At 43.1% G+C, this 26,772-nt stretch overlaps 1 protein-coding gene and 1 long non-coding RNA gene across 4 annotated transcripts in view; one reads left to right on the top strand and one right to left on the bottom strand.

Moving 5' to 3' along the window:
* The window catches only part of XPO6 (exportin 6), a 145,072-nt gene that overhangs the window by 11,783 nt on the left and 106,517 nt on the right, over positions 1-26,772 (top strand). For 2 of the 3 annotated variants that reach the window (XR_014557714.1, XM_083710822.1), the window contains exons 3-18: positions 1,218-1,330; positions 2,192-2,389; positions 3,663-3,822; positions 4,143-4,220; positions 5,739-6,192; positions 8,798-8,924; positions 9,839-9,948; positions 13,014-13,122; positions 13,561-13,653; positions 16,112-16,181; positions 18,090-18,249; positions 20,019-20,111; positions 20,925-21,069; positions 21,842-21,988; positions 22,651-22,840; positions 24,102-24,257. Coding sequence is in view for 2 of the 3 variants with exons in the window: in XM_083710822.1 (XP_083566948.1) it covers positions 1,218-1,330; positions 2,192-2,389; positions 3,663-3,822; positions 4,143-4,220; positions 5,739-6,192; positions 8,798-8,924; positions 9,839-9,948; positions 13,014-13,122; positions 13,561-13,653; positions 16,112-16,181; positions 18,090-18,249; positions 20,019-20,111; positions 20,925-21,069; positions 21,842-21,988; positions 22,651-22,840; positions 24,102-24,257 (2,403 nt within the window). In the remaining variant the exon portion in view is untranslated. Of the gene's footprint in view, positions 1-1,217; positions 1,331-2,191; positions 2,390-3,662; positions 3,823-4,142; positions 4,221-5,738; positions 6,193-6,304; positions 6,336-8,607; positions 8,642-8,797; positions 8,925-9,838; positions 9,949-13,013; positions 13,123-13,560; positions 13,654-16,111; positions 16,182-18,089; positions 18,250-20,018; positions 20,112-20,924; positions 21,070-21,841; positions 21,989-22,650; positions 22,841-24,101; positions 24,258-26,772 lie in introns of all 3 variants that reach the window. The other variant, XM_083710823.1, reaches the window with a different exon arrangement.
* On the bottom strand, positions 13,883-16,102 carry LOC310831038. Its single transcript, XR_014557739.1, has 2 exons — positions 15,212-16,102; positions 13,883-15,124 (listed from the first exon to the last, which is right to left on the bottom strand). It is a non-coding gene; the product is annotated as an uncharacterized lncRNA (long non-coding RNA).

The following is a 26,772-nucleotide window of genomic DNA, read 5'->3' as shown; positions in this document are numbered from 1 at the left end:
GTTTTGTATTATCTTTTTGGAGAAAATGACTCTTGAGGATACTGGCTTGTTTGGGGGGTTTACTCTTCTGAATATCCCCAGTTGTTCTTCTGTGAAATTAGGATTTTATGGTGCCAACAACAACTTTTTAGATTTCTAAATGTGTCCCTGGGCCCCAAAAGGACAGGTACCCCTGCCATATAGACTCTGTGCCTTGTTTTACTTAATAGATGCACAAGCAGAAATGCACAAATGGAATTCAGAAAGTATGTGTGAGTTATTTAGCTTCTTGTGGAACTGCAAAACTGCAAGTTCTTACTTTCTCCCACTTGCTGCTGCCTCCTGCATCCATTTCAGCATGGGAATAGTCTGCATACCACAATATGCCCCCAGAGGACTCTTTCAAAAGAATTTTTCTCTGCCGGGAGGCATGAGCTAGGTTCAGAGCCATTATCTTTAGGTATCCAGTCATTGGAAGGGTGGTTCAAATCTGTTGTGAACCATAATGAGAACCTATTATCCTTCCTTTGACTCCCTTTGGATAAGTTGTTTTGAGTCAAATTTAGATGCAGAGGTTGACCCACCTCTTTAAACGTGCAGTTGGCTCAATCATGTGTAAAGCAGGAGTTCTAATTTTAAGAATGAAAGGGGTACACGAGGAGGAGGGGTTGTTGAAATTGCTCCCCCTCCCTCCACAGGTTAGCTCACCCCCACAATCTTATCTTCCAGAAGTACCAGAAATGAACCCGGCTTAAGCAGTAGACATGGAGAGAAATTAGTACCCCTTCCCTATGTCTTCCTCTGTTCTCTTAACAGAATGCACACAGGACACACACCCTTTCCTTGCTTGACAGGTGATCAGGTCAGGGCTGCAATTAAAGAGACTGGTCTTACAGCACTATCATGTCTAGTGTGATCCTTGGACCTGCAGACTCCCGTGTCTGTTACCTAAATTCAGAAGCGCGCTGTTTCCTTTAGAAAGCTGCTTGGCCTTCCCTGCTTTCCACCACTGGATGATAAACGCAGAGAGCTAGCAGTCCTGAGCTTCCTTACTTTTATGTTCAAGAAGGTACTACATTTTGTACCCCAGGTTTTCCCAAAGTCCAATTGCATAATAACCTGTGAGCCCTTCCCTGCCCCCTGTGTAAGGGGCAGTTTATTTGGAACAGGCTATTGAATTGCCAAATGACTTGAAATTCTATTAATTTTAACACCGTTTTGGGGTTTTTTTTAACCAGAGGAGCTCCTGAACAACTTTGCCCAGCAGATTGGCGCCTGGAGATTCTGCCTCTATTTCCTGTCAAGCACAAGAAATGACTATGTAATGATGTACAGTTTGACAGTGTTTGAGGTAAGGTACTAGGGAAGAGTAAACTTGCTCAAAGCATGCCTCTTACGAGTTCAGTTTCACTCAGTTAACTCTGTTGTGGTGATAATTCGAGCTGGTCCAGGGGTATGGATAGCCTTGGGTCCCCAGATGGTATTGGACTATAACTCCCATGAGCCCCAGCCAGCATGGTTGCGGACGATAGGTACTATAGTCCAGGTAACATCTGGGGACCTAAGGTTGGGAAAGGCTGCCTTAGATTATTCTTCCACTATACCATCAGATTGTTTGCTGTGTTTAATGACAACTTTTTGCACTATGAGTATTTCCCAATCCATACAGAGCAGCAGAGATGATGAGTTTGAATTGATTTTTGTAACCCTGATTTAAAGATAGCAAATGTTGGTCACCTGTTATTCTTACAGGTGGGTTTTCCTTTTGGCAGTCAGATTTCCATTATCTTGTTTATTTTTTGCATTTTATGAGATAATTCCCAAGAATTTCAGTCTAGCCTTAGTATTAATGATCACCATTAAATATATCTCCTGTTTTTTGTTAGCTGTCTTGAAAGGTTAAATATTTTCTCCTCTGGCCATGAACAGGGACATGCTTTGGGTGCTAATTAGTAGGGTTACGATTTCCCCTCTTTACTAGTTGGGAATACATCGTTCAATTGTCAGCACATATTTTACTGTTTAATTCCATTACTAAGTAAATATTCTGAAGCAGATTTCCAGACAGTCAGCATTTTCCTAGATTTGGTATTATGCCCTCTAGGTTTAATATCATGACTGTCAGCTCTTAACAGTAGCCGTAAGCAAGATATTTCAAAGATTCCAAGTTTAGTACAAAATGACACCTCACTTTCTTTTGTTCTTCCCACAGAACCTGATTAACAAGATGTGGCTTGGGGTTCCATCACAAGATAAAATGGAGATTCGCAGCTGCCTGCCCAAGCTTCTTTTGACTCACCACAAAACTCTGCCTTACTTCATTAGGAACAAACTTTGCAAAGTCATTGTGGATATTGGCCGGCAAGACTGGCCAATGTTCTACCATGACTTCTTTACAAACATCTTACAGGTAAGGCAGTCCATAGAAAATCCTTGACTGAAGTCGGCTTTCTTGAGCATGTCCAAATGAAAAAATTGAGAGAGGGAATGATGGCCTAATATGTTAGTACATTTTCAGTTTTCTTGTTGAAGGGAAACCAAAGGATAAAATTGTGATGTGTTTCCTAAAAATCCTTTCATTTTGTTAAAGCCTAGCTTGTCTTACATGAATATATCATCTTCAGCAACACAGCTGTCTAAAATCTGCTAACTTTTAGTTCAAGTATAAGCTGGTTAAGAGAGCATGCTATGAACCCAAGTGCCATAGCTAAAATTTTCGTTTAGCCATGCTCTTATTTGAATAATCTCACCATCTCTCTACTTCAGTGTGCTATCTGTAATATGCATATACAGTGGTACCTCAGGTTAAGTACTTAATTCATTCCGGAGGTCCGTACTTAACCTGAAACTGTTCTTAACCTGAAGCACCACTTTAGCTAATGGGGCCTCCTGCTGCTGCCACGCCGCCGGAACACGATTTCTGTTCTCATCCTGAAGCAAAATTCTTAACCCGAAGCACTATTTCTAGGTTAGCGGAGTCTGTAACCTGAAGCGTATGTAACCCGAGGTACCACTGTAATAAACTAGTCTACCTTTCAAAGTTACTGTTAGAATTATGTGATATACACTGCCCTCAGAAAACAGCATTTTATAAATGCACGTTGTATTATTAGAATTGCTATGTCACAGGGAGCTAGCATTTTCAAGTAAATGATTAAAAATCTGTACTATTGCTTAGACTGGCTTCACACATTGCTTATTCTGGTGTGGCAGTCCATCTCCATGCCAGGAAAAGCAGGTATTGTGTTATGTGTGAACAGTTTTGTCAGTGTCTGTCAACTTTGCGTAGCCATTACACATAATGGATGTTCTCCAAGCAAAAAAGTTTTATTATTGGTCCCACTTACATGTTACAACAGAGTGCATCTCTGGAGGACCAATTCCTGTATCATGCTGGTACCATTTTTTTTTGCTTTCTTTTCCCTCTCATTCAATATTCCAGGTAATTTTTGCCCTTCTGTTTACTACAATGAATATATAGCTCTTTTCCACTTTGTCTTCCCACTGATGTCTTTGGGACTAGAAGATGGCATGTAACAACTTTCCTGTTCCAAAACACTGTAGAGATAAGATGTCTGCATTCTAAGGCTAAATTTATTGCCCCCCTCTTTAGAACTCTAGTTCATCTACAGATTCAAAGAAGCTGTTGTCTGCTAATACTTAAAACCTGACTTTCCTAACAGTTGATCCAATCCCCTGCGACAACTCCACTTGGGCTGATCATGCTGAAGACAACATCGGAAGAGTTGGCATGTCCACGGGAGGACCTCAGCATAGCAAGGAAGGAAGAGCTGCGCAAACTGCTCCTGGAGCAGGTTCAGACTGTCCTTGGGCTTCTCACAGGTTAGTGGAAATGACAGACGTGGTGGTGGAGGGGGCAGCATCCTTGTATTAAAGCAGTACAAAATAGGAGACCCTGATGAGACAATGGTCTTAACTTCCTCTGACATAAGAATACAGCAGAACTATTAATTCTCGTGATGCCTAAGCAAACGATATGGAGCTCTCTGCTGCAAGGCATGTACTGAGTTCCTCCGTCAGTCTTGGAACAATGCTTTCCCTGGGCGCAGGAGCAGCCTTAGTTTACATGAAACTGTTACTTAATGTGGTATAATGGGAACTCTCATGCATTTGCTGGGGATTTTGCTCTTCTTTTCTGATAGGTATTTTGGAAAGCATCTGGGATAAGTACAGTGTCACTGCTGCCACTCCACCACCATCTCCAACTTCGGGAGAAAGTGGTAAGGTTTGAACTAATCCTTAATGATTTCTAAACTGTGGATTAAGACCTAGCTACGTGGGAAGAACTATGAGGTGTTGTCCACTAAAGAAAAGAAATTCATTTCTCAAGCTGTAGGGGAGCTGCTGCAGTACAACAGCTTTTTATACTGTGGATCATATTGAGAAGTGTCCATGGTGTGCAGTCATTGCCCTAGTTCCTAGCTGGAAAGGAACCTTATTGTAAATTCCTTTCTTATGATCCAGGGCTTCTGACACTTACCCAACAATGTGGCAAGGAGCCACGCTGCAGTGGCACTCTGGCTGCTTGGGCAATGTTGTAATGAACCCTTCTGATGACATGCATTCATTCATCTCGTTCTTGGCAGATGTGCCACTCATAATGCTTACGAGTGTGTGCCAGAATATGGCAATTTATACTTGCTCACTTCAAAAAAATGAGAGTAGTACAACTTAGTTGATGTAACTAAAAAAACCTAATCTTGCTGAATAAATTCAGTCCAGACTAATGCATGATTTAAATGGGGAGAAGCTCAGTAGGCTTCCCTGCATACTTAGTTAAACCTCAGCATAAGTTTCAAACAGAAAAAGGGAATGGATGCTCAGAATATATGCACCTGGAAAAAGATTCTTAATCAAGGGACTTCACTGTGCAGCTGTGGATTGCCAAATGTCATGAAGATTGAAAAACACTGGGAAGTTTGGGAACCTCAGTCTGATCCTCGGCACATACATGCTTCTGAGCAGCTTGCTGTAAGCTACAGCTGAGACTTCAGTCTGTGAAATAGTGGGTGGAAAGTCAGAAATGATAAAACATAGCGTCTAAAAATGTGTGCGGGGAGTTGAGATGTCCCTGATTCAAATTTTGCCTCAACTAGAACCTTGACTAGCTGGATGTTACGCAACCCCACCACCACCCACACGTATTCTGAAATTTAGGAATGCTAATACTGGTCTAGTTTAGTGTTGTTAGGATCACCAAGAGAAAATATGTGAACTGCTTTGAACAGTCAAGTGTGCTGTATGAATGTTAGGAGACTGGCTTGCTGTGATCAGTGAAGCTCATTGTGTGATCTTGGACCAGCTACTATCCCTTTGTTTCACCTACCCCACAGGGATGCGGCTGGAGGCAAAAACAAGTCTGTTAGAATAAAGGACAGGGTTGTCCTATAACAATTTCAAGTGAGAGAAGTATTAACGATAATGCTGATGTTTCCATTTATCATTTCTCTACACTAGCTTGTTGTTGAAGAATACTTTTCCAATTTTATACATGTGTGATTGGTGGGTGGGTGTGGGTGTGTCAAACATATTTATTTGTAAAATGTCACCATGAGCTCCATGGAGGAAGGATGGGATAAAAATATAGTAGGTGGTGGTAGATCCTGACCACAGTTTACCAGATCTGTATTTCCTGGTTTGTGTGCCAAAATGGCCAAAAGCTCTGCACCAAAAAGAGCTTGGTTCTGATCCATGTGAATTCTGCAAAGTAGACTTGGTTTCGATCTTCCCTTCCCCAGGTGACCTTTTAAGTAGCTTGTTGCAGAGTCCCAGCACAGCCAAACTATTGAACCAGCCAATCCCCGTCCTTGACACAGAGAGCGAGTACATTTGTTCCCTGGCATTGGAGTGCCTAGCCCACCTCTTCAGCTGGATCCCTCTGTCTACGAGCATCACCCCTTCCCTCCTCACCACCATATTCCATTTTGCCCGCTTTGGCTGCGACACCCGAGCCAGGAAGATGTCCTCCCTCAATGGCAGCAACCAGAACTCTGTCTTGAACCCAGAACGTGGCTGGCTTGGGGTGCTTGCCATGTCTTGCATCAATGAACTGATGTCAAAGAACTGTGTGCCTGTGGAGTTTGAGGAGTACTTGCTGCGGATGTTCCAGCAGACGTTTTACCTCTTGCAGAAGATCACCAAGGAGAACAATGCCCATACGGTGAAGAGTCGGCTGGAGGAACTGGACGAGAGGTAAGGGAGAGCCAGCCCAGGCAAATCAATATTGTTGATCTTTTATGTTTACTGCAAGACGGTCTTTACTGACTTCTTGTCATGCATGGTGTGTCTAATCACCTTTTTTCAGAGTCCCGTGACGAAGAAGGAAGGGTGGGCAGGTAGGTGTGACCAGGTACGTTGGCTGTGGGAGGCTGACGTTGCAAAGCGACTGCGGTGTTTGTATTCCTTCTTCCTCCCCCCCCCCCCGCCCCCGTTCATTACAGTTTGGCTGCAGGTCTGAGGTTATGCAACATTTGAATTTGCCTTCATTCGGTTGTTGCTGAAAGCAGCCAAAGAGACATAGTGAGGTAAAAGGGTCTTCCTTTTCTATCTGGCCTCTTCTGTCAAATTCCAAATGGATGGGGATGCTAATTGTAGACATGAAATCACGCAGAACCATTAGAGGTTTTAAAGTAACTTAGGAGAGCTGCAGTGGCTTCTGCTATTGAACCAGCTATATAAAAGAAGTTGGTTTATTTTTCTGTTCCTTTAAATATGTATAGATTTACTTGTACTCTTTTTAAACAAGAGACTAGTAACCTTGGGTCACATCCACACTATACATTTAAAGCACATTCAATGCATATTTAAAGCACTTGACTCCCCCCAAAGTATTCTGGGAACTGCAGATCCCAGGATCCTCTGGGTAAAGCCATGTGTTTTAGATGAGTGCTGAATGTGTATTAAATGTATGCTGTGGGATCTGCCCTTAGGGAAATCAAGTTAGTTTGTTTTTAAAACAGAAATGTACTGAGAAAACTTTGGGCTGCTTTTGTCAATGACTTTTGACAATAAAGCAAAAATACCTTGGCTTTCTAGAGGAGCTGCTGAAGTAGATACTGGCAGAGGTGGTTATAGGATTCAGCACTCCTTGTGCTTCAAATTGCTGCCAGAGAGGGATTCAAGGGATCTGTTGGTGCAACTGACAATATCGTTTGTTTCTACAAATGAATGTTTCTGGAAGGCTAACATCAAAAACAAGATGTAGTGGTGTTATAAGTCAGCACTAGTCTGACTTTTCTTAGACTTTGAGCACCTGGAGGGCATCCAGCCTAGTCATACCTTATCCAGTTCCCGGTTTTTTCTACACCCACTCACCTCAATCTTTTACCTAATATCTTCCTTCTTTCCTAGTAGACACTTCTGCTTCAAAGGAGAGGGCATATTATGTAAAACATCTTCTAGGTCCTGCATGTCACTAGTAACCATGCTGTGCTGTTCTGTTTTTTAAATGAGGGTTAACTGAACTGAGTATTAAATTTGTGAGCAGCAAATCAAATGTGAGCAGGCCTCTCAAAATTCCTTCATATTTGGGAGGAAAGTCTTCCTATTGTGACTTTCTGGCCTACTTTTTCCTCATTCACTACATAAAAGTCTACCTGCCCATTTCTTCTTACCACTACCACCACCCAGCCCTCTATATTTCAGGAGCAGGTCAGACTTTGCCCAATTCTGGTATAGAGAGCTGCTGTGAATTGGCCCTTCTGAGTTAAAATGACGATTCTAAGTTTGAATTCTCTTGGTGGCCTGAAGGAATCCATTTCCCTCACATCTGATACTTGGAGGGTCACAGTACTGGTCTATATTTTGGGGATGATTTTAGGATCACCAGGATAATCGACACAAAGCAAGTTGAGCGTGTGAAAGAAATGTTCAGCAAATAACAATTATTATAATTTTGTCTCTCTTTCAGAGGCACTTAAGGTACAAAACAGAAGATGTTAAGACAACCAGTAAAGTTGTCCAGGGTCTCAGTGTGTGCTGTGTACAAAGGAACTCTCAAGTTCTGTGGCTGGGCGGGGGGACTTGAGTGTGTATCTCTGTTTTGCAATGTTCTTTTAATAAGCTTCCGCTCCCCCAAGAACTGGAGGGTTTTGCAGCTGTGTGATTGTTCTGCCTTCAGGTGGGGACCTGACTTGAACAGTGATGGGGTACCAGCAGCCCTCCAAATGTTTTTGGGCTCCAACTCCCATCAACCCCAGCTACCAGGGCCAATGGGGGCAGGAATCTCTGGACTATAAAGTTTTTGGGGAAGAGAACAGCTTTGTTCTGCCAAAGCCTTGTGTTCTTTCATAAATCAATACCTTAATAGTAGAAGATATTAGTTGTGCTATAGATGGATCCACTGGGATCATTTGGTTTTCAGAAGCACCACCCCTTTCCCCCATCCATCATTCCCTATCAAGACCAGCTCTGAAAGTCCTTCTGGTTTCAACATTGGCATGCTGTGTGGCATAGCAGGCTGTGGCTTGAGATGCACAACTATGTTTCAGCTAACATAGGTGACAGTGAAATACATAATGGGATTTCTTAGCAGAAGGTTTGAGTTGGTATTTTGACAAAAGCCAAAGTTGCCGTTGACGAGAGAATCTCTTTCTTGCTATGTTTCAGGTAAGAATGGAATGAAGGGTTTCCCGCCGTGTAGGTAATTTCTGTAGGGATTTAATTTAATTGTTTTTAAAATGGCTGCAAAATGTGTTATTTAATGAAAGAGGTATGAAGTAAATTTAAATGTTTCAGTGCTGCTGTTGCTTCTGTTCAGGTTGATTTGATCAGGTTTTCTCTCGTCTTTCCCTTGTAGTTACATAGAGAAGTTTACTGACTTTCTGCGCCTTTTTGTGAGTGTCCACTTGAGGAGGATCGAGTCCTACTCCCAGTTTCCCGTGGTTGAATTCCTTGCATTGCTGTTCAAGTACACGTTTCATCAGGTACAACGCTGGCATGTCTCTTCTCCTTAATCCAGCTTTGTTTAGAGTTGATTATCCTATAAGGTTTCATGTGAAAACACTCTGTCAGGTTTTTACTGCATTCGAATTGAAATGTTACTCTTGCATTGCAAAATAGCAGCAATCCTGGTCTCCAGATTGACCACTGAAAGCCCTGGGTGCATATTTCAGTGATTTCCTGGCATGCCTGGAAATATTATATTGGGTACCACACAGCACCAGAGGTCTTGACCGAGATCAAATCTCAGTAGCTGTTTTGGTTTCCAGGAAAACAAAAATATGGAGCCAATGAGACAGTATTTAGTTTTGATTAAAAATGTACCTTTTATTTGGACCAGCTTTTCTTTCAAATGAAGGATACTAGCATTTGAATCTCTTGGGCTTGTTCAAAGAAAAGGAGTATGGAATGAGATGCTTCTGTGCCAAAATATGGTGTTTGCGTATCTTGTTTTGTCTCTGCATTGTTGTTGTTTTCCAGCTCCAGGGTACAGTAAGAGAATTTAAAACAGAACCTAAATAAAACCCCAGGGGTTCTTAGAGCAACTGGTCATGAAAATAAGAATGAAAAGACCTAACAAAATTGGGACCTAAAAACTTATCAGGGTGGTTTAAAAATCAATTCCTCTTCCAGGGAATTGTAGCTCTGGCAGGGGAATAAGAGTCTCCAAACAATTCCCAGCACCCTTAACCAGTTCAGAGAAATCTTTGGGGAAGCCATGACTGTTTAAAGTGGTATGATTCTGCTTTTAATGTATGGTGTGAATGTGGTCTAAGGTGACATTAGGAGGAAAGCAAGGAAGAGAAGCTACGTTGTCTATCAAGTGGCTATTACAATTCTCTCTCCATATCCAGTTTGTGCGACTGTTAAAAATTGTCTGTTGACTTCCATGTTTCAGCCTACCCATGAAGGTTACTTCTCCTGCTTAGACATCTGGACTCTCTTCTTGGACTACTTAACCAGTAAGATAAAGAGTCGTCTGGCAGATAAAGAAGCAGTTCTCAACAGGTAAGCAAGATTAGCAGCGCAGTGGAAGATCCCTTGCTCATTTGTATCACAGCTTTTCCTGCTGCTTCCTTCCTTCACTGGGCATCATTTTGAAAGCTACAAAGGGTGTGGGTTTTTTTTTTTTTTTAAAGGCTGGTCCTTTTTCTAGCAACTTGGGATATAATCCTGTGGCTGCTCTTGCTCTGCGCAGAGGCATTCAGGATTGCAGCGGAAAAGGCCAGCTTTATTTTTCCTTGCTGTTCTCACAAGAGTCCATTTGGGTGCACTGCACTGGGCACAGTGGAGAGAAGCTTGCCTTCAGATATGTTTCTAAGCTAGAAAGGAAAACCTGATCTACCAAACTGGCAGCAGAATGATGTGCCAGAATAGACTGTACCATGTCAGGGGGGGGGGGGTAATTTGAATACTCTCCCACATATATAAGTTGTTGTTGTTGTTTTATTGCACCATAAAGTTAAAAATCAAACAGGCATTCAAGGAATATTAGTTCTGTCTAAGACTAGCTTTCTAGTTTTAGACCTTTTCCCCCACATAGGATCATTCAGAAAAAGTAACACCTCTCCTCATGTCCCATTCTATATGAAAAGGGGTAATCTTTTTTGCTGCTTTGTACAGCTGTGTATGCAGACCTTATATAGTGGGAAAGGAAACACTCCTTAACAGTTTCAGCCCAAGTCTCACTGGCTTGGATTAAGGAGATTGGATTAGTTGCTCACAGAGGGAGTTCCAAACGTTGATTTGCTACTTGAAAGAATGCAAGAAGAGGGAAGTTGCATCATTATTTCTGGACGTGTTTCTTCTTAATGCAACTCTTACAGCTGTCATAGGGACAGGAAGTTGTAGAGCTGTCATAGGGGCAGGAAGTGTTTACCTGTAAGCGTAAGCGTGCTTACACCACAGGAACAGCATTTGAGGCTTCCTGTCCGTTGTAGTTTAAGCCTCTTCCAAGCAGAGCCTCATGTACAAATCACCTAGTCTGGGTGCTCCTACCAGCCTCCCAGTTCAGTTGACTTCCTGGCCTACCCTATTCCTTGCTCAGACTCTCTGCGTGCTTAAGATAGAGAGTTCATTCAATGTCATCGTTTGTGCCTTGAAATGGTCTGCAGGAAAGGATTTGGGAGCACACCTTGGGTTTGCATGCTCAATCTCCTCAGTGGAGGAGGAAACAAATGACCCAAAAGGGAAATGTGGGTTTGAATACAGGATCTTGGGGTTTAAAGCTCCCCAGACTGCATGTTCAAATAACCACAGGATCTCTCCTTCAGTAGTTCATTTCTCACCACGCTGAGAAGAGCATGAGAGCGTGTAAGATAAGCTGTCAGCAGACTCCCTCAAAGCAGGTGGGGGTGGGAGAAATACATTTTTAGCTTGCTCACTTGTCTTTTGCGTATGCTGGAGGGAGCTTTTTCTCAATGTATTTTTCTTACGAAAGAATAGTGGGACAGCAAGTACTTCCTGCAACTTGCTATGTCACTGCTGGGGCTGATGTCACTCAGCGGTGTGTTGCTTTTTTCTTTTGGTTTTGCAATTGGGGAGCTTCGTGAGAAAATAGGCTGAGTTCTGCATTTGTTCAGGCAGTAAACACCACATTTCTAAGAAGAACAGTCTTAAAAATGAAGCCATACCTGGAAATGTTGTAACGGTATTTGCGGTTTTGTAGGAAAGGGCATCAGTTCCTTGTGCATGATTGGGGTTCTGGGCATTTGGGTCCTGCACTAGGAAAAGCAGACTTCTGCAACCTGTATAAGTTAAGCAAGTCAAACCAATTTTCATAGTATTTATTTGCATAACATATTCTGGCCGTGGGGAAGAGTGGAGAGCATTGTTAAGAAACTAATAATCCAGTTCAGCTTCTGCCTCTTGAGATTTCATTGACGCACTTTCCAAGTATATCTTTGAAGCCCCCAAGGACTAAAGTTTTGCTTGTTTTTAACAAGAAAAGCTAAACATCTCAAGGTGATAAATATCTGATGTGAGTATGGTGCATCAGTATTGTAGATAAATCTCAAGTTACAGGGAACACTGTTATTTTGAAATTCAAACCAGCAGCATTGCACACTCACAACTGGAGTTTGACCTTAAAACATAGATTCTCTCCCTCCAGAATATAGAAGCAAACTTTCACTCCATGTTACTCCTTTCTTAAAGAGGGGTGTGTGCTTTCTCTTACCCTCTTAAAAGTGTCCAGGCCTGTGACTGTGCAGGTTGAACTAGCCTTGTGGAAAACAGGCGTGGAAGTGTAGCCTGGATTTGAAATGGAAATTAGAATGACAAATAAAGGAGAGAGAAAATGTATATGGACGTAGCACAGTGAATCTTAGACTTCAAGATAGTATCAGAAGCATGAAGAGTGTGTGCAGAAGAATAGAGACAGAGAAAATGAACAGATGATATATTAGGGCAGCTTGCTCACCCTTGTACGGCCCCGATGCTGATGGGCTAAAACTCCCATCATCTCTGACTATTGGCCATCGTGGCTGGCCTGGAAACATCTGGAGCACAGCTGGTTAGGGGAGGCAGCACCAGGGTATGTACACACTTAGCAATCAGATTTGATTATGCATAACAGAATTCCTTTCTGAGTAGCTTAATTGTCCTCTTATTTAAATGAAACGTTGCTTTCTGCCAAGGCCTTAGTGAGAACTTCCTCTCTTGTACTTCCTCTCTCGTTTAGCAATGACTTATCTTGAATAAGTATGTGGTGTCAGACCAAATGATACTAAAACTCATTTTCCATATATTGTCAACTCTACTGGAATGAACAGAATTCAACTAGGTCTAGCTCAAAGTGGACTCATTGGTATTAGTGGTTATAACTTCGTTCCATTAATTTTAGTAGCTCTACTCTGAGTAAAACTTAGCTGAACATCACCCCATAATTACTATTATTTTGCAACCCTTTTTTTAAAAAACAAAGAAACCATTTTTTCAGATGTCTCATGTCAAGATGCGTGCCATGCCTTTTTCTCTTTAAGTAACGTTGGTATAACTTCCCATGGACTACCATTTCCTTCCATAATAATGGTTCCAAATTTGATTGGGGTTTTCCTTTTGCTCTTTCCCAGGTACGAAGATGCCCTGGTTCTTCTGCTGACAGAAGTATTAAATCGGATACAGTTCAGGTACAACCAGGCCCAGTTGGAAGAGCTGGATGACGAGACGCTGGATGATGATGTAAGAAGCAGAAGACTGTAGACTTTAGAATCCTAATAACTGTGAAAGTAGAAGTAGAAAATATTATGCTTCCATTGCGTACTATGGAATCTGAAGGCATGTGCAGAATAGCATAGCTGAAACCTTTGAGGCTAACAGGACTTTTCACCACCTCCAGTGTCTTGCGCCTTATGATTTCAAGCCTGGGAAGTGTGGTGTGGGGGTTATGAACCTTTTTTGCAGGTGTGCCAGGTTTTTTAAATTTTTACCTGCGTATTTGTTTTTAAGTTGTCAGAGTGATCCAAAATGGCATTTCTTCACCCATAGCATGAACTGGAATTGCCCACTCTAACCACTTAGCATTCTGTCGCCTCATTTTTCTACTTGTGGAAAATCCGTTCCAACAGCCCTGATGCAAAGGCAAATAAAACAGCTGATCATGGTATTTCTTTCTCACAGCAACAGACAGAGTGGCAGCGGTACCTACGCCAGAGCTTGGAAGTAGTGGCCAAAGTAATGGAGCTCCTGCCAACGCATGCCTTTTCGACCCTGGTAAGTGGGAGTGGGAGCTTTACCCTCACTGTCCTTCAGAGTTTCAGATCCATGCCATTGTTACTTCAGAGACCTGCTTTTTGATGTGAGGTGTAGCAGGAATTCCAGGTGGTTAGAAGAATTGCCTGTTTGCGGTCTGTTTGTGGTGGGGAAAGATGTTTGAGTTTGAGGATTGTGGTCCTTCTGACCTAGAATGGAGGCTCAAATAATAATAGTAATATTAACTTAAAAATAAATAAATACCTGGTACACATGACTCACTTGCAAAGTTTCTTTCATACACGAAAGGCATTCGCTTAACTTCAAGCAGTGCTTCAGTCATTCACCTTTTCAAGGAATCTTAAAATCAATTGGCAAGCATAAAGTGAAAGTATTTGGTGGAAATTGTGTTCCTGTGTGCCACTTTTGTATAGAGCAGGGGTGGCTTAACCTTTTTCTGACTAGGGTCCACTTTGAGGGTTGGCCACTCCTTTAACAGTGACATGCTGGCATGCACATGTCACGAGATCATACACGTTCACATGGGCACACCTCCACCTTGGGTTCCAGTTCGAGGCTGGATATCTGTTTTCTCACCTCCTTGGCAGAAATCGCACCTTGTACATCCTCTCTGTGGCTGTTGCCACAAGGAGCATGCCAAGTTAGTAGTAGTAGTATGAGATGGCTCTGCTAAACTTTTGCCCTCTAGGAGGTAGGCTTTGAGTTCATAGACCTAGCTGGAACAACTATGCGGTTTAAATCCTGCCACATGACATTGACTCCTGGGATGGCAGCCAAGGCATCTGACCATTTCCCTGTGTCTCCCATCTTGCTTCCCTGTTGCAAAGCTGTGACATACCTGCCGGCTAGTAACACAGCATGCCATCTCCTTGTCCGGTGGTGCTAGATTAGCACTTAGAATTCCTTGGTGTGAGATTGACACTTCTGGCAGGGATTCCCTGCTCATCTCTTGGTGCTTTCCAGTTTGGGGACACTCAGTGCTGCAGTTTGCCAACAGATGGTGCATTATTAAACCTATATTGCAAATGAATATCTAGCAGCATGGTGTGTGTTTAAAGGCTTGCAGTCCAGGGCGGGGGGTGGCTGTGAGGATTTTCACATTTTAGGAGCTGGTGTTGCTGCTTCTGTCTTTCAGCTCTTCATCCTCTGACCCTTGACCTGTACATTAGCAGAACAGTAGCTATAAATGATCAATGTGACAAACCACATGTAGTGCTACATGCATTGTTGAGGGAAGTTTACAAAAGACTGGAGACAGGTTAAACCCCTCCCTTCCTGGCCAATATTAGCATGTGACATTGTATGCCTTGTTTGCCATTACATCTGGGTTTAAAAAAATACTAAGCTGGGGGAGGCAGATTTCAGTGGAACTGGATCATACCACTATCCTGCTACCCACCCATCCCCCGGCAACATTGCAATATTTAACCTGAGGGTGTGGGAGTCACATTAGTACCTATAGGAACAATTTCTTTTTCCCCCAATACGTTTTTATTGGCATTACACAAATAAAACATATACACAATTCATTTACATAACTTACACATATTATATCCACTCCACAAATCATACAGAGCAGTGTAGGGCAGTTTATGGCAGGAATGTGACTGGAGAAGGAAGGGTTTAACCTCCCTTTCCTATGTACAGTTTTTCCGGCAAAAAATGGAAGGTGTGGGGAGTGATGTCTTAATACTGTCTTTAAAAACACAGGCATTGTTGCTGATGATATATTTAGTGCCACATAGTTTTGACCATAGGATGCTGTGCCATAAATCTGATCCAGCTCTCCCTTCACCATAAATTGTCTAGGGAACCTTAAAAGCAAGCTGCACTCTCGGCATAAGTCCTCCCATTATGATGGTGGTGATTACAGGCAGGTTATCATTATGGAATTGTTCGTGGTTATTTCCCTCCTGTTGCTAAGGCTGACACTGTTTATGTTAATCTGCTTTATTTTATGTATTCTTATGTGTCACTGTTGTATATATGCTACCTTGGCGGCCACTGCGTAAAGGTGGGACAAAAAATGGGAACAGTGACTTACCTTTACCGGTGCTTCCTATCTTCATAGACATCCCCAGTAACGTATGTGACGCCCATGGGGCACTTGAATGCCGGGTAAAGGCAATGGAGGATGTTACTGTTGACCGCTGGGACCCATGCAGTTCTGCAAACATGTATTTAAGAGCATTCTGGATCCTGTTGCAGACCATTAGTAAGCAAGTCCTGTTTTGGAAAAGCTTCTTTCCCAGGGGAATCGTTTTCCTGCAGTGTCCCATTGACATCATTTTTCATTGTAAGGCTATGATACTGAACTCCCAAACTTTTATTTTCCCTGTCCATGAAGGTTTAGGTGACAGATGAATTGTGCTTAGGTCCAGATTCTAAACAGCAGGGAACCATACATGGTTACTATAGTTGAGGACCTTGTAAGTTATGCTTGTTTTCTTCTTCTCAGTTTCCAGTTCTCCAGGAAAATCTAGATGTATATCTGGGACTCCAACAATTCATAGTCAATTCAGGAACAGGTAAGGCAAATTACCAGTGTTTGAAATCTCATGTGTGTGCGTGCTGTTTGTGTTGCTATAATATTGGGCTGATCACTGAGCTGGCATTCTTTAACTTGGGAAAACTGCTTTAAGTATGTGCACGTTCATTCTGACATAAACAGCAATTTATACTGGCAAAAACATTCCAGTAGCTAAAATTTGCTTACTCTGTATGGTGTCTAACTATATTGTTCTGCATTATATAAATATTAATACATTCTACCTGTTGTAAATTCCTTTTTGGATTACAGAAATATAACTTTTATATGCACTTTTTTTTAAAAAAAGGTGTTTTAACTTGTGCGTTATATAACTTGTCTCAAGTGAGGTTTTTCAAGGGGGGGGGGGCAATGTATTTGATATCTTGCCCTTTAATAAAATTCCATATAATAATACAGTTTGGCTAAACACCTTGTATGACACCTAAGTAGTTTTATTTCTGAAGTGTCTCAATCGAAGTAAACTTTCAAATACAGGTATAACTAATAAGGCAGTAAAACTGAAGCAGCATATAACAGTTAACAGAGTGTAAAACATTTTTTTTAAAAAAGATTACAAAGGCTTATGAAAATAATAAAAAGGACCTTTTCCTGGAACCAAAATAACAAAAATGATTCCAGGTCAGCCTCTTTGGGGTGAGGCTGTTGGGGTGCCACCACTGGGAAAGCCCTCTGCCTGCCAACCAACACCTCTCCTCAGATGGTGAGGGCATTCTGTGGAAGGCCTTCTGCTGAACATGTTAAGGTACTGAAAGGTATATTTGGAGATGGGCTGCTTTTCGGACCCCTAGATGTTCAAGGTCAAACTGGCGGTTTGAATTTGGGCCAGCAACAGACCAAGAACCTCTGCAACTAATGCAGGAGAGGTCTGAGAGAAGATTAGAACACCCAGACAAGATAGGAATCTGGCTGCCACATTCTGCACAGACTGAAAGGCAGCCCTGTGTAGAGCGTTTTTCCGTAGGCTAGGCATGTTCAAGGTCAAAATGGCTGGTAACCGCCCACAACAGGCACACCAACTCCTAGGGGCTGGGGCAGTTTCGACTTCTTCCCCACCAAAGTATATCCGCTGCTGAAGAGCACACCCACAAGAAAACACACTGGGATTTAGTACTTCCAGTTAAATAGCAGGAGTCAAAGCAATCTTAATTTTGTGGCCAGAGGTGCCATCTTCTTAAGAGGATTGAGGGTGCCGGTGTCTGTTAAGAAGATGGCACCTCTGGCCACAAAATTAAGATTGCTTTGACTCCTGTTATTTAACTGGAAGTACTAAATCCCAGTGTGTTTTCTTGTGGGTGTACTCTTCAGCAGCGGATATTAGAAACACGCAGCTTCTCTATGTTGCAGTTGTCTAAGAGCCCACCCCCTTGAACCAATCAGGATTTTCTATCTCTGATTAAACTACTTTGACTTTGGCTGTTTGGGTCCCTGTTGTTGCTTGTGTGGTAAAGTGGGGCCACCCTGTTCTGTTAGCCTTTTGGGAGGAAAAGAGCTGCAAATAATTAGTAAAGATTAAAACCCCAATGTCCTCTTTAACAATGCCCCTTTCTAAGCTGCCTAATTTAGCAATCTTGCTTGCATTCGGTGCTTGAACTGTGACCTGCAAGACAGCTAATGCAGAGCAAATGCGTGTAATGTAATTATGGTAAATGTTTCATTTCCTGGCAAGCAATCTGCATAATTAGATTTCTCCTATGAGTGCCTTGTGTGTTACAAGGTTATGGCTTCGGACAATCTTTGTATTTGAATTCTATGAAGAGTTTGTGCAGGAGACAGCCATTTCTTTAAATCACCTTAATGGGCAGTAATTTGTCCCTATTAGCAGAAGCACTTGCATTCCAGTTTCTCCTTGTATTTTTATTCCCACTGGCTCATGCTGTCCTTTCAGGTCACAGGCTGAACATCACTGCAGAGAACGACTGCCGGCGCTTACACTGCTCCTTGCGCGACCTCAGCTCCTTGCTCCAAGCTGTTGGTCGGTTAGCCGAGTACTTCACAGGGGACATGTTTGCCGCGAGGTTCAGCGATGCTCATACTGTAGTGGAGAGGTAGGCAGCGTGACCCTCTTGTAGAGTTGGATTCCGGGACAGGCCTGCTCATAGCTGCTGGCATTTCAGCTCCAGCCGCTGTCTCTCTTTATGATATGCCTCCTGTACGTCTTTACGTGCAGTCCTAAGAGAATCCTGCTGTTCTTTATGCTGCCAAATGCCAAGGTGACTCCTGAGAAGTTTATACACACTGCTTAGAAATGCTAATGATTACGCAGCATATAAATGCAGTTAAATAGATAAAAGAAATAAATAAAACATAGAAATCAATGGCACAGCATTGTTAAAAATACACCATAATTCAAATACACTATAAAGCAATCCCATTATAGCACCAAAATATAAACACCAGTGATTACAATATGCAACCATGATTATAGGTGTTGTGCTTCCAATGGGGAAAATAGAAAGATGCTTTATACCAAATCAGGCCACTGGTCTGTCTTGCTCAGTATTGCCTTCACTGACTGGCAGTGACAGCGGAAGTGGTAAGACAGGCATGCAAGCCTCTTACCTGTGGGCCAAAGCAGGCAAGGATCCTGATTTGACCCAGAAAGCCCTATTTCCTCATCTGTCCCACACTGTTGTGATATGACCTCAGGCAAAGCCAGCTGCAAAGGACTAATGAGCCGGAAAGTGCACCTCTGGTTGTTTAGCTGCAACTGGAATTTGTATTTGGCACCTTTGTAAATTTGCTGTGAAATGCAATCCAAGGTAAATCTGTACCCGCAGCAAGCGATATTTACATTCAGCACTAAACGCAGGTATGCTGGGTTTGGTCCTGCCCACCTGTCAAAGTCACTGACAGCAGATGGGGATGCCATGATGTTGCCCACCTGTCAGATCCAGCCCCCCACCCCTCCAGTAGAACATACTACTTGTTAGGTTTGGCAGGCTGGATGAGGGTTAGAACTTTCCATATCAGATGTCTTCAGACTCCTTATTTGTTCTGAAGGACTGTATCCAAAAAGGATGTCCTACTTTGCCTTTGAATAGCTCAAAGTAGCTAACAACAAGAAGTTAGAAACAAATAAACATTTGTAAAAACAAACCCAGAAGCTTTTCTTTGGGGAATTATAGGAACACAACTACCTAAACTGCATAGAAACTTATTCATGTATGCTACTACGGTGGCAAGAATGTTACTCGCCCCAAAATGGAAAGAAGCAGAAGTCCCAGCAAAGGAAGAATGGGTACAAAAACTTATGGAATACATATGCAGAAATGGCGAAACTTAACGGAAGAATAAGAAATCAAGATAACAAACTTTTTATAAAAGAATGGAAGTGGTTTATTGAATATTTACAGATAAATTGTAAACAGATAAGAACATTGGCAGGATTGGTGTAATAACCTGCAGTTTCATAAGAGTATATATTTAAAGTAGATGAATAAATGAGCAGATTAAGTTAATTTGGATATGCAGAAGATATTTTTTTAAAATTAAGGAACAGCAGAAAGAGGGGGAAGGAAGTCAAGTTTTGAAATGTTAAAATGATTGTAAAATTAGTGAAATATATAAACCTGAAAATCATTTTTTAAAAAAAAATTCTAAAAGCAATTGAACACAACATTAGGCCCCAGAATGTCTTCCACCAGCATTACTTACAAATGGGCAAAATGGGACACACGTTCCCTTCCTTTCCCTTCTGTGCATAGATTCTGTGCATCCAACCTAAAGCAGGGTTTATGTTCAAGATAGCAGAGGATCCTGTATATTATTGAGTCCCACTTTTCCTCATTTCCTTGCCTTTTATCTCCTCCCACAGACTGGTCAAGGTAACTCTATATGGGTCCCAGATTAAACTCTACAATATTGAAACTGCTGTGCCATCTGTCCTGAAACCTGACCTTATTGATGTGTGAGTATGATATAATAATAAAAAATGCAGTATTGGAAAGTGTTTTAGAAATGCTCACTTGAAGTCTGGTTCCTTACTGAAGCCGAAAGACATGTTTTGTTCCTATGCAAGGGAACTCTGTAGAGTTCTTCACCCTGCAGTCGTTGATAGTGATGGGGGTTGCGAAAGATCTTTCCTGCACAGGAAATCAGAGGGGCCCAGCAGAGTCTGAATGACCACAGCCCAGCCCCACCAGACGTCCCTTCCCAGCTGGCGATCCTCCTTATCCAAAGCTAAACAATGCGCCCAAAGTTTTGCTTCTCCATGTCCTGTGGGAGGGAGTTGCACGGTCAGAGTGCCACTGTGGTCTGTGCAGCTTCTGTAGCAGCTTGTCAACAGTCCTTTTAATAGATTATGGCATTGGTAGGAATGTCAGATGTTTTCACTCCTTGACTCCATAGGCCCAGCTCATGTGTCTCATATCCTTTCCTCTGTGTTGCTCACTCCCTCTTGATGCAACTACCCTAGCCAAATGATGCCATGGACTGCTATGACCTGAGCCCAGCCAACCAGTTTTGCAGAGCCCGCATGATGTAGTGGTTAAAGCAGCCTTTCTCAGCCTTGGGTTGATTAGTGGTCAGGGATGATGGGAATTGTAGTCCAACAACATCTGGGGACCCAGGTTGAGAAAGGCTGGATTAGCATGTTAGACCTAGGAAGCCAGGGTTCAAATCAGATACACAACTGGAAATGAGTAGACCTGAAGCTTATTGGTCTTGTGTACTTCTATTCCCTTCATCTTACATTTGAGATTCTGTCTCTCTGTTCCTTTAGGCATGCACAATCCCTTGCAGCCCTGCAGGCTTACTGTCACTGGCTAGCACAGTTCTACGGTGAAGTTCATCGGCAAAACCCTACACAGTTTGTCTCCCTCGTCTCTACTGCCCTGGAAGCAATCACTCCACTAATCAGTTCTAAGGTACCATGCATGACCCAGAGGCATCAGCCATTGTGAACAAAACCAAGCCTTGAAACTATCCCTCTTTTGTTGGGCAAGGTGGCCATTATTGTGCAGGGGACGTAAATTATTGGTCACTGTGTATAATGGGAAGCTGCCTCATTTGAACTGTCAGTAGTGAACTGCTGCTGGGTTGAGCTACCATTTTGCAGCAGTACGAGCTTCCCTTTCTTGGGTGGGAGGTGATCTTTCAAAGAGAGGGCTCAGGAGAACAAAAGACTAGAGATCACCATTCAAAAAAACAGAACCGGAGCATGAAAACTTTGCCTCCAGCCTGGTTCTCCTCTGTCCATCCTGTTTAGAGCGGTGGCTGAGCTGCAGTCCTCTCCAAAACCTTTCAGGTTGGCTTCTGGCTGCTCCTGTCTTTTGTCTTCCTTGTCGCCAATTGGGGAGGCTGGCTTAGCTTTTTGAGAAATGGCTCTCCCTCAGAACTCCTGAGAGCTCTTAAACTTCTTGCTGCTTCTTGTAATCATGGGCTGAAAGAGCAGCGTAAGCAGTATTCTGGCTAGGTTATTGTTGTTGCTGGTTGGCTCCCCATTCATAAGCTATTGAAGAGGTTCCAGAAGACCAGTGCATGTCCTTCAGCTGCCCCTCCGTGGAGTAGCAGCCACAACAAACCTGTTCACTCTTATGTACCGTTTCTGAATCTTCTGGATCAAACCCTTCTGTTGATTCAGTTACAAAAGAGGCTGAAGATCTCTGTCCTCCTGCCCCCCCCCCCCGCCCTGCTCAGGTACAAGAGAAGTTACTGTTGTCCTCCTGCCACCTGCTCGTCTCCTTGGCCACCACAGTACGGCCCGTGTTTCTTATCAGCATCCCAGCTGTCCAGAAAATGTTCAACAGGATCACAGATACTTCTGCTCAGCGCCTCCCTGATAAGGTATGGTGGGACTTAGTGAGCGAGCTGCCATTGTATTGGCTTGGATAGCGGAGCAACCCCACTGCGCATCCATTGACTGTAGATGGTTCAGACACAAGAAGTAATTCTGGGTAGCTTAGAAGTGGCCTGCTTCCAATCTCACAGCTGCTTCCAATAAAGAGAGGGGAGAAGAGCAGCATGCATCTGAACCACACACGTGTGTTTTGCTTAGAGCCAGTGTGGTGTAGTGGTTAAGAGCGGTAGACTCGTAATCTGGTGAACCGGGTTCGCTTCCCCGCTCCTCCACATGCAGCTGCTGGGTGATCTTGGGCTAGTCACACTTCTCTGAAGTCTCTCAGCCTCACTCAAAGAGTGTTTGTTGTGGGGAAGGAAATTAAAGGAGATTGTTAGCCGCTTTGAGACTCCTTAGGGTAGTGATAAAATGGGATATCAAATCCAAACTCCTCTTCTTTTTAGTGCTCAGTAAGCCTGTTGACTCTAAGCTCTTTGGCTCTGCTGTTGTCATGTCTGTGCAGTGTAGTGTCAAGGCAACGCCATCTAAATGGTTGGACACCAGCATCCTTTTCCCTTTTGGAGCTGCTGATTGTGTTTCCTCTGCTCCTCCTCCTCTCTCTCCCTCCTTACCTCTTTTCTTTTTGTTTGATCTGTCTTATTCTCCGCAGGCTCAGATACTCGTGTGCCGAGCGCTCTCAAATATCCTGCTGCTGCCATGGCCAAACCTCCCAGAAAGTGAACAGCAGTGGGCCATTCGCTCGAATAACCATGCTAGCCTAATCTCCGCCCTTACCAGGGATTACCGCAGCCTGAAATCCAGTGCCATCTTGCCCCAGAGGAAAATACAGCAGGACGATAGTAAGTTCCCCCAATACAGGCCTTGTTAGCAACGGCAGAGTAACTGCTAGCACAGTCGGAACAGAAGGATCAGTAAACCTCTCTGATATTCTGGCCAAAGTATCCACATAGCAGCTTTGCATAACTGATGTCTCAGTTCCCAATGGTCCATTGACAATTAACCCTTACTTATAGCTGTGAGTAACATTGAGATCTTCAAGTCCCCCTAAGTCCAGGAGAGGTTGCTATCAGTTTTGTTTCCCTTACAGCTGTTCCTTCTGGGGAAAATAAGGGGATTGGTGCTGGTGGTTGCGAGGTTTAGACAAATGCATCTCTCATACTCTGTAAAGTGTTGTGTTCACTAATGGTACTATATAAATACAGTCATCCCCCCACTTGTGTGTGACTTTGTATACATGTGGCACCAGGCAGTCAATTCCTAACCTGAAATGGCAAGAGACAGCTGGAAAGTCCTTGTGGCTCACAAGGAAACCTTCCTCAGAGCCTGAAAAGGATGTCAGTGAGCCAAAGTCCAGGAAAAAAATATTCCAAGGGCTCCAAAATGGCATGTGGGAGCTCTCGCTGATGCTATGGTACCCCTTCAACAGCTGTTTGGCAGGAAGCAGGCTCCCCACTTACCCAGACCCAATGAGGGAGACCTTGTGCAGCACTTCAATTAAGGTTTTAAATCCTAATTCAACCTGTGGTTGGTGGTTGAGGGAGAGAAGGAAAGGATTTAGGCACTTTTGCAACCGCATGTTTAATCAGGGGTTTAAAGCCTAATTAAACACTTGATCGGTGTGGGGAGGGAATAAGGAGGCAATGTCTCTACCGCCATCATTTCCGCCTCCCTTTCCCACCAACCAGCTGCTTCCTCGTTTGGCAGCCCTGGATCACTTCAGATGGATCCAACCTGGAGCAGTTTGGGGCTGCCTAGACAAATCCTGGATTGGCTCAATTTGGTTTGGGATCCTGTATTTGTCCAGACAGGCTGCACAACTCTGGTGATTATGCTGCGTCTCTTCAGAGACAGGACAGAGTGACCCATTCTCAGTAGAAGCTGTTTAGGAGGAGGCAAGGACAGCGTAGGGAATCTTACAGAGATGCACCTCTGGGATGGGTGTCTTGGGTCTACATTTTGTAATTTCCCATGGAAAACCTAGCCATTTTTTCACAGCAAATGGTTTGGGAATTCCGGGCTACCACCTCTTAACTTTTATCTATTTTCACCACCACTGGTGCCCTGGGCTGATGGTTTGAATGTCCTCTCTTGATTTTGCAGCCAAGACAGTTATCCATCAGACTCTCAGCGTCTTGGAAGATATCGTGGAAAGCATCTCTGGGGAAGCCACCAAGTCCCGCCAGCTCTGCTACCAGTCACTACAGGAGTCTGTGCAGGTCTCGCTAGCCCTCTTCCCAGCTTTCATTCATCAGTCAGGTATAACCACAGGCCCTTTCCAGGCGTGGGTCATTCAGGAGCTCTCACCTGTACTTGGCAAGAAGTCCCATCGGGCTGCCATGGTCGTACAGGCGCTGCCGGCGCCACATTAATTCCTGCCCCCCCCCCACCCACACTTGTGTTGAGAATATTCATCAGGAATCAAGATGGCACTATGCATGCCACTGGGCTGTCCCAACTGGTTGATCTTTCCCATGTACAGTAGTACCTCGGGTTACATATGCTTCAGGTTAAATACGCTTCAGCTTACAGACGCTTCAGCTTACAGACTCTGCTAACCCAGAAATAGTACCTCGGGTTAAGAACTTTGCTTCAGGATGAGAACAGAAATCGTGCTCCAGTGGTGCAACGGCAGTGGGAGGCCCCATAAGCTAAAGTGGTGCTTCAGGTTAAGAACAGTTTCAGGTTAAAAACGGACCTCCGGAATGAATTAAGTACGTAACCAGAGGTACCACTGTACAGGGAACAATTCGAACACAGGTCCTAGCAGGTTTCACTGCAGTAAAGAAAATCTGAACGAGGCTTTCGAACTAAATGTGGGTGGTTTGCAAAGGTGACTCGTTAATTTGAGCAAGCAGAAATTAAGGGCAACCCCAAATGGTTTTTTACGTTGACTTTAACTGTCATTTCATTTTGAGTGGGATTAAATTTGCTTCTGCTTCATCTTTTGTATTTTATTGTACTTACAATGGCCTGTGGCTACAAGCAAGAAATGCTTATCATATTGTGCCCAGGTAAATGTTGGAAATTTGCAATGCAGGGGATCCAAGAATTCAACTTCCTAGCTGTACTGGCTTAAACCCAACCGGTCACGATCTGCTCTTTCTGGAGGAATGCTTGCTTTGTCTCAGCATTCTTTATTATCTGGTGGCCATCACTAAATTGGAGAAATAACTCTCACCTGCTCAGTCGTCCAGGTTCCCTCAGATCCAAGGTGTCAGGGGGCAATAATTTGGGTGGAGAAGGGCAAAAAGAGCTAAAATATATTGTGTGTAAATTATTTTATGCCTCTGAACTTTAAAACAAGCTTGGTCTGACACTGTATAAGGCAGATTCCTATGTTCCTACATATGTAAGAGGTCTGTGGTTTTTTGCTCAGGTGCCTCATGAACTTCAGTTTTGATCCTGCATTGCTAAGTCTTAGCGCTTGGCTCTGTATGTTTCCAGCCAGCACATGCCCTCATCTTGAGTACCTACAGAAAACATGTTGGATTGCAACCCAAGGATACAACTCTAGATTACGACCCATAGCCCACTTGTAATTTGTTTATTTGTTTTAAATTGTATGTTGCTTTTCCATATAAATTTGCTGAAAGCGGCTTTGTTACTGAAAGCAGTAACAAAAATACAAATACAACGCTTCATTACAATAGCAATCAAAAATTCTGTCATTTCAAACATAACATGACCAAATAGCTTGATTTATCTGAATGTTATAATATTTAAAAATGATAATAAAACAAGCTATTGATTGTTAAAATGGATCAATTAAGGACAAATAAACATTCCAATGCAATCATATATCAGCACCAAGCGAAGCAGCAGCCACTGCATGGCAGTTCTATACCAAATGGTACAAAAACTAAAAAGTGTATAAAATGTTTCATAGTGGCTGAGCAAGTTAATTGCTGTCACACAAAACCTCGCATCCAACCCTAAACTGTGGTCCAACATTGGTGCTAAAAATCAACCTAGAGCAAGGGTGTGAGCCCACAAGAGGAGCAGAGCATCTAAAATCACAAATACCTGTAAACGTGACAAAAATTTGACTGTCAATGTCAAAGTGAGTAATGGGTGTGAGCCCTCCCTGAGTTCAGCATGACTTCTTTTTGAGTAGGTGCACAACTGTAACACTAAGTATAGTTGTTCGTTAGAGGTTACTGTTCATTTCAAGTATTTATTTTATTTTATTGGTTTTTTATTTTCTATATGTATATAGGCCACCCTCTAACAGAGTTTAGGGTCAGGTGTCAGAGATTTATTTTTTTTACAGTCCTGCATTTCCGCAGTCAGCCACTAGAGTTCAATCTAAACCATTCTGTGCACTAATCCAGTGCCTTGCCATTGACTGTGGGGCTGTACAGTGGTACCTTGGGTTACATACGCTTCAGGTTGCATACGCTTCAGGTTACAGACTCCGCTAACCCAGAAATAGTGCTTCAGGTTAAGAACCTTGCTTCAGGATGAGAACAGAAATCGTGCTCCAGCGGCACGTCAGCAGCAGCAGGAGGCCCCATTAGCTAAAGTGCTTCAGGTTAAGAACAGTTTCAGGTTAAATACGGACCTGTGGAACGAATTAAGTACTTAACCCGAGGTACCACTGTACATGCTATTACACTGATAACACTCAGAGCCTTGTCAACAGCTGCTTAGCTGTCCATTTCTCGAACCTGCTGGTTGAGGCTAAGATGTCAAGCCTTTGGCATTAGCTGTGCAGTAGGTGCCAGGGGAGGATTCACTTTGCCAGTCCAGTGTCAAATAGCCAAGGTGGCTC

Source organism: Podarcis gaigeae, assembly GCF_964106915.1.
Source record: "Podarcis gaigeae genome assembly, chromosome: 14".
Taxonomy (NCBI): Eukaryota; Metazoa; Chordata; class Lepidosauria; order Squamata; family Lacertidae; genus Podarcis; species Podarcis gaigeae.
This window is presented reverse-complemented; position numbering and strand designations above follow the sequence as displayed.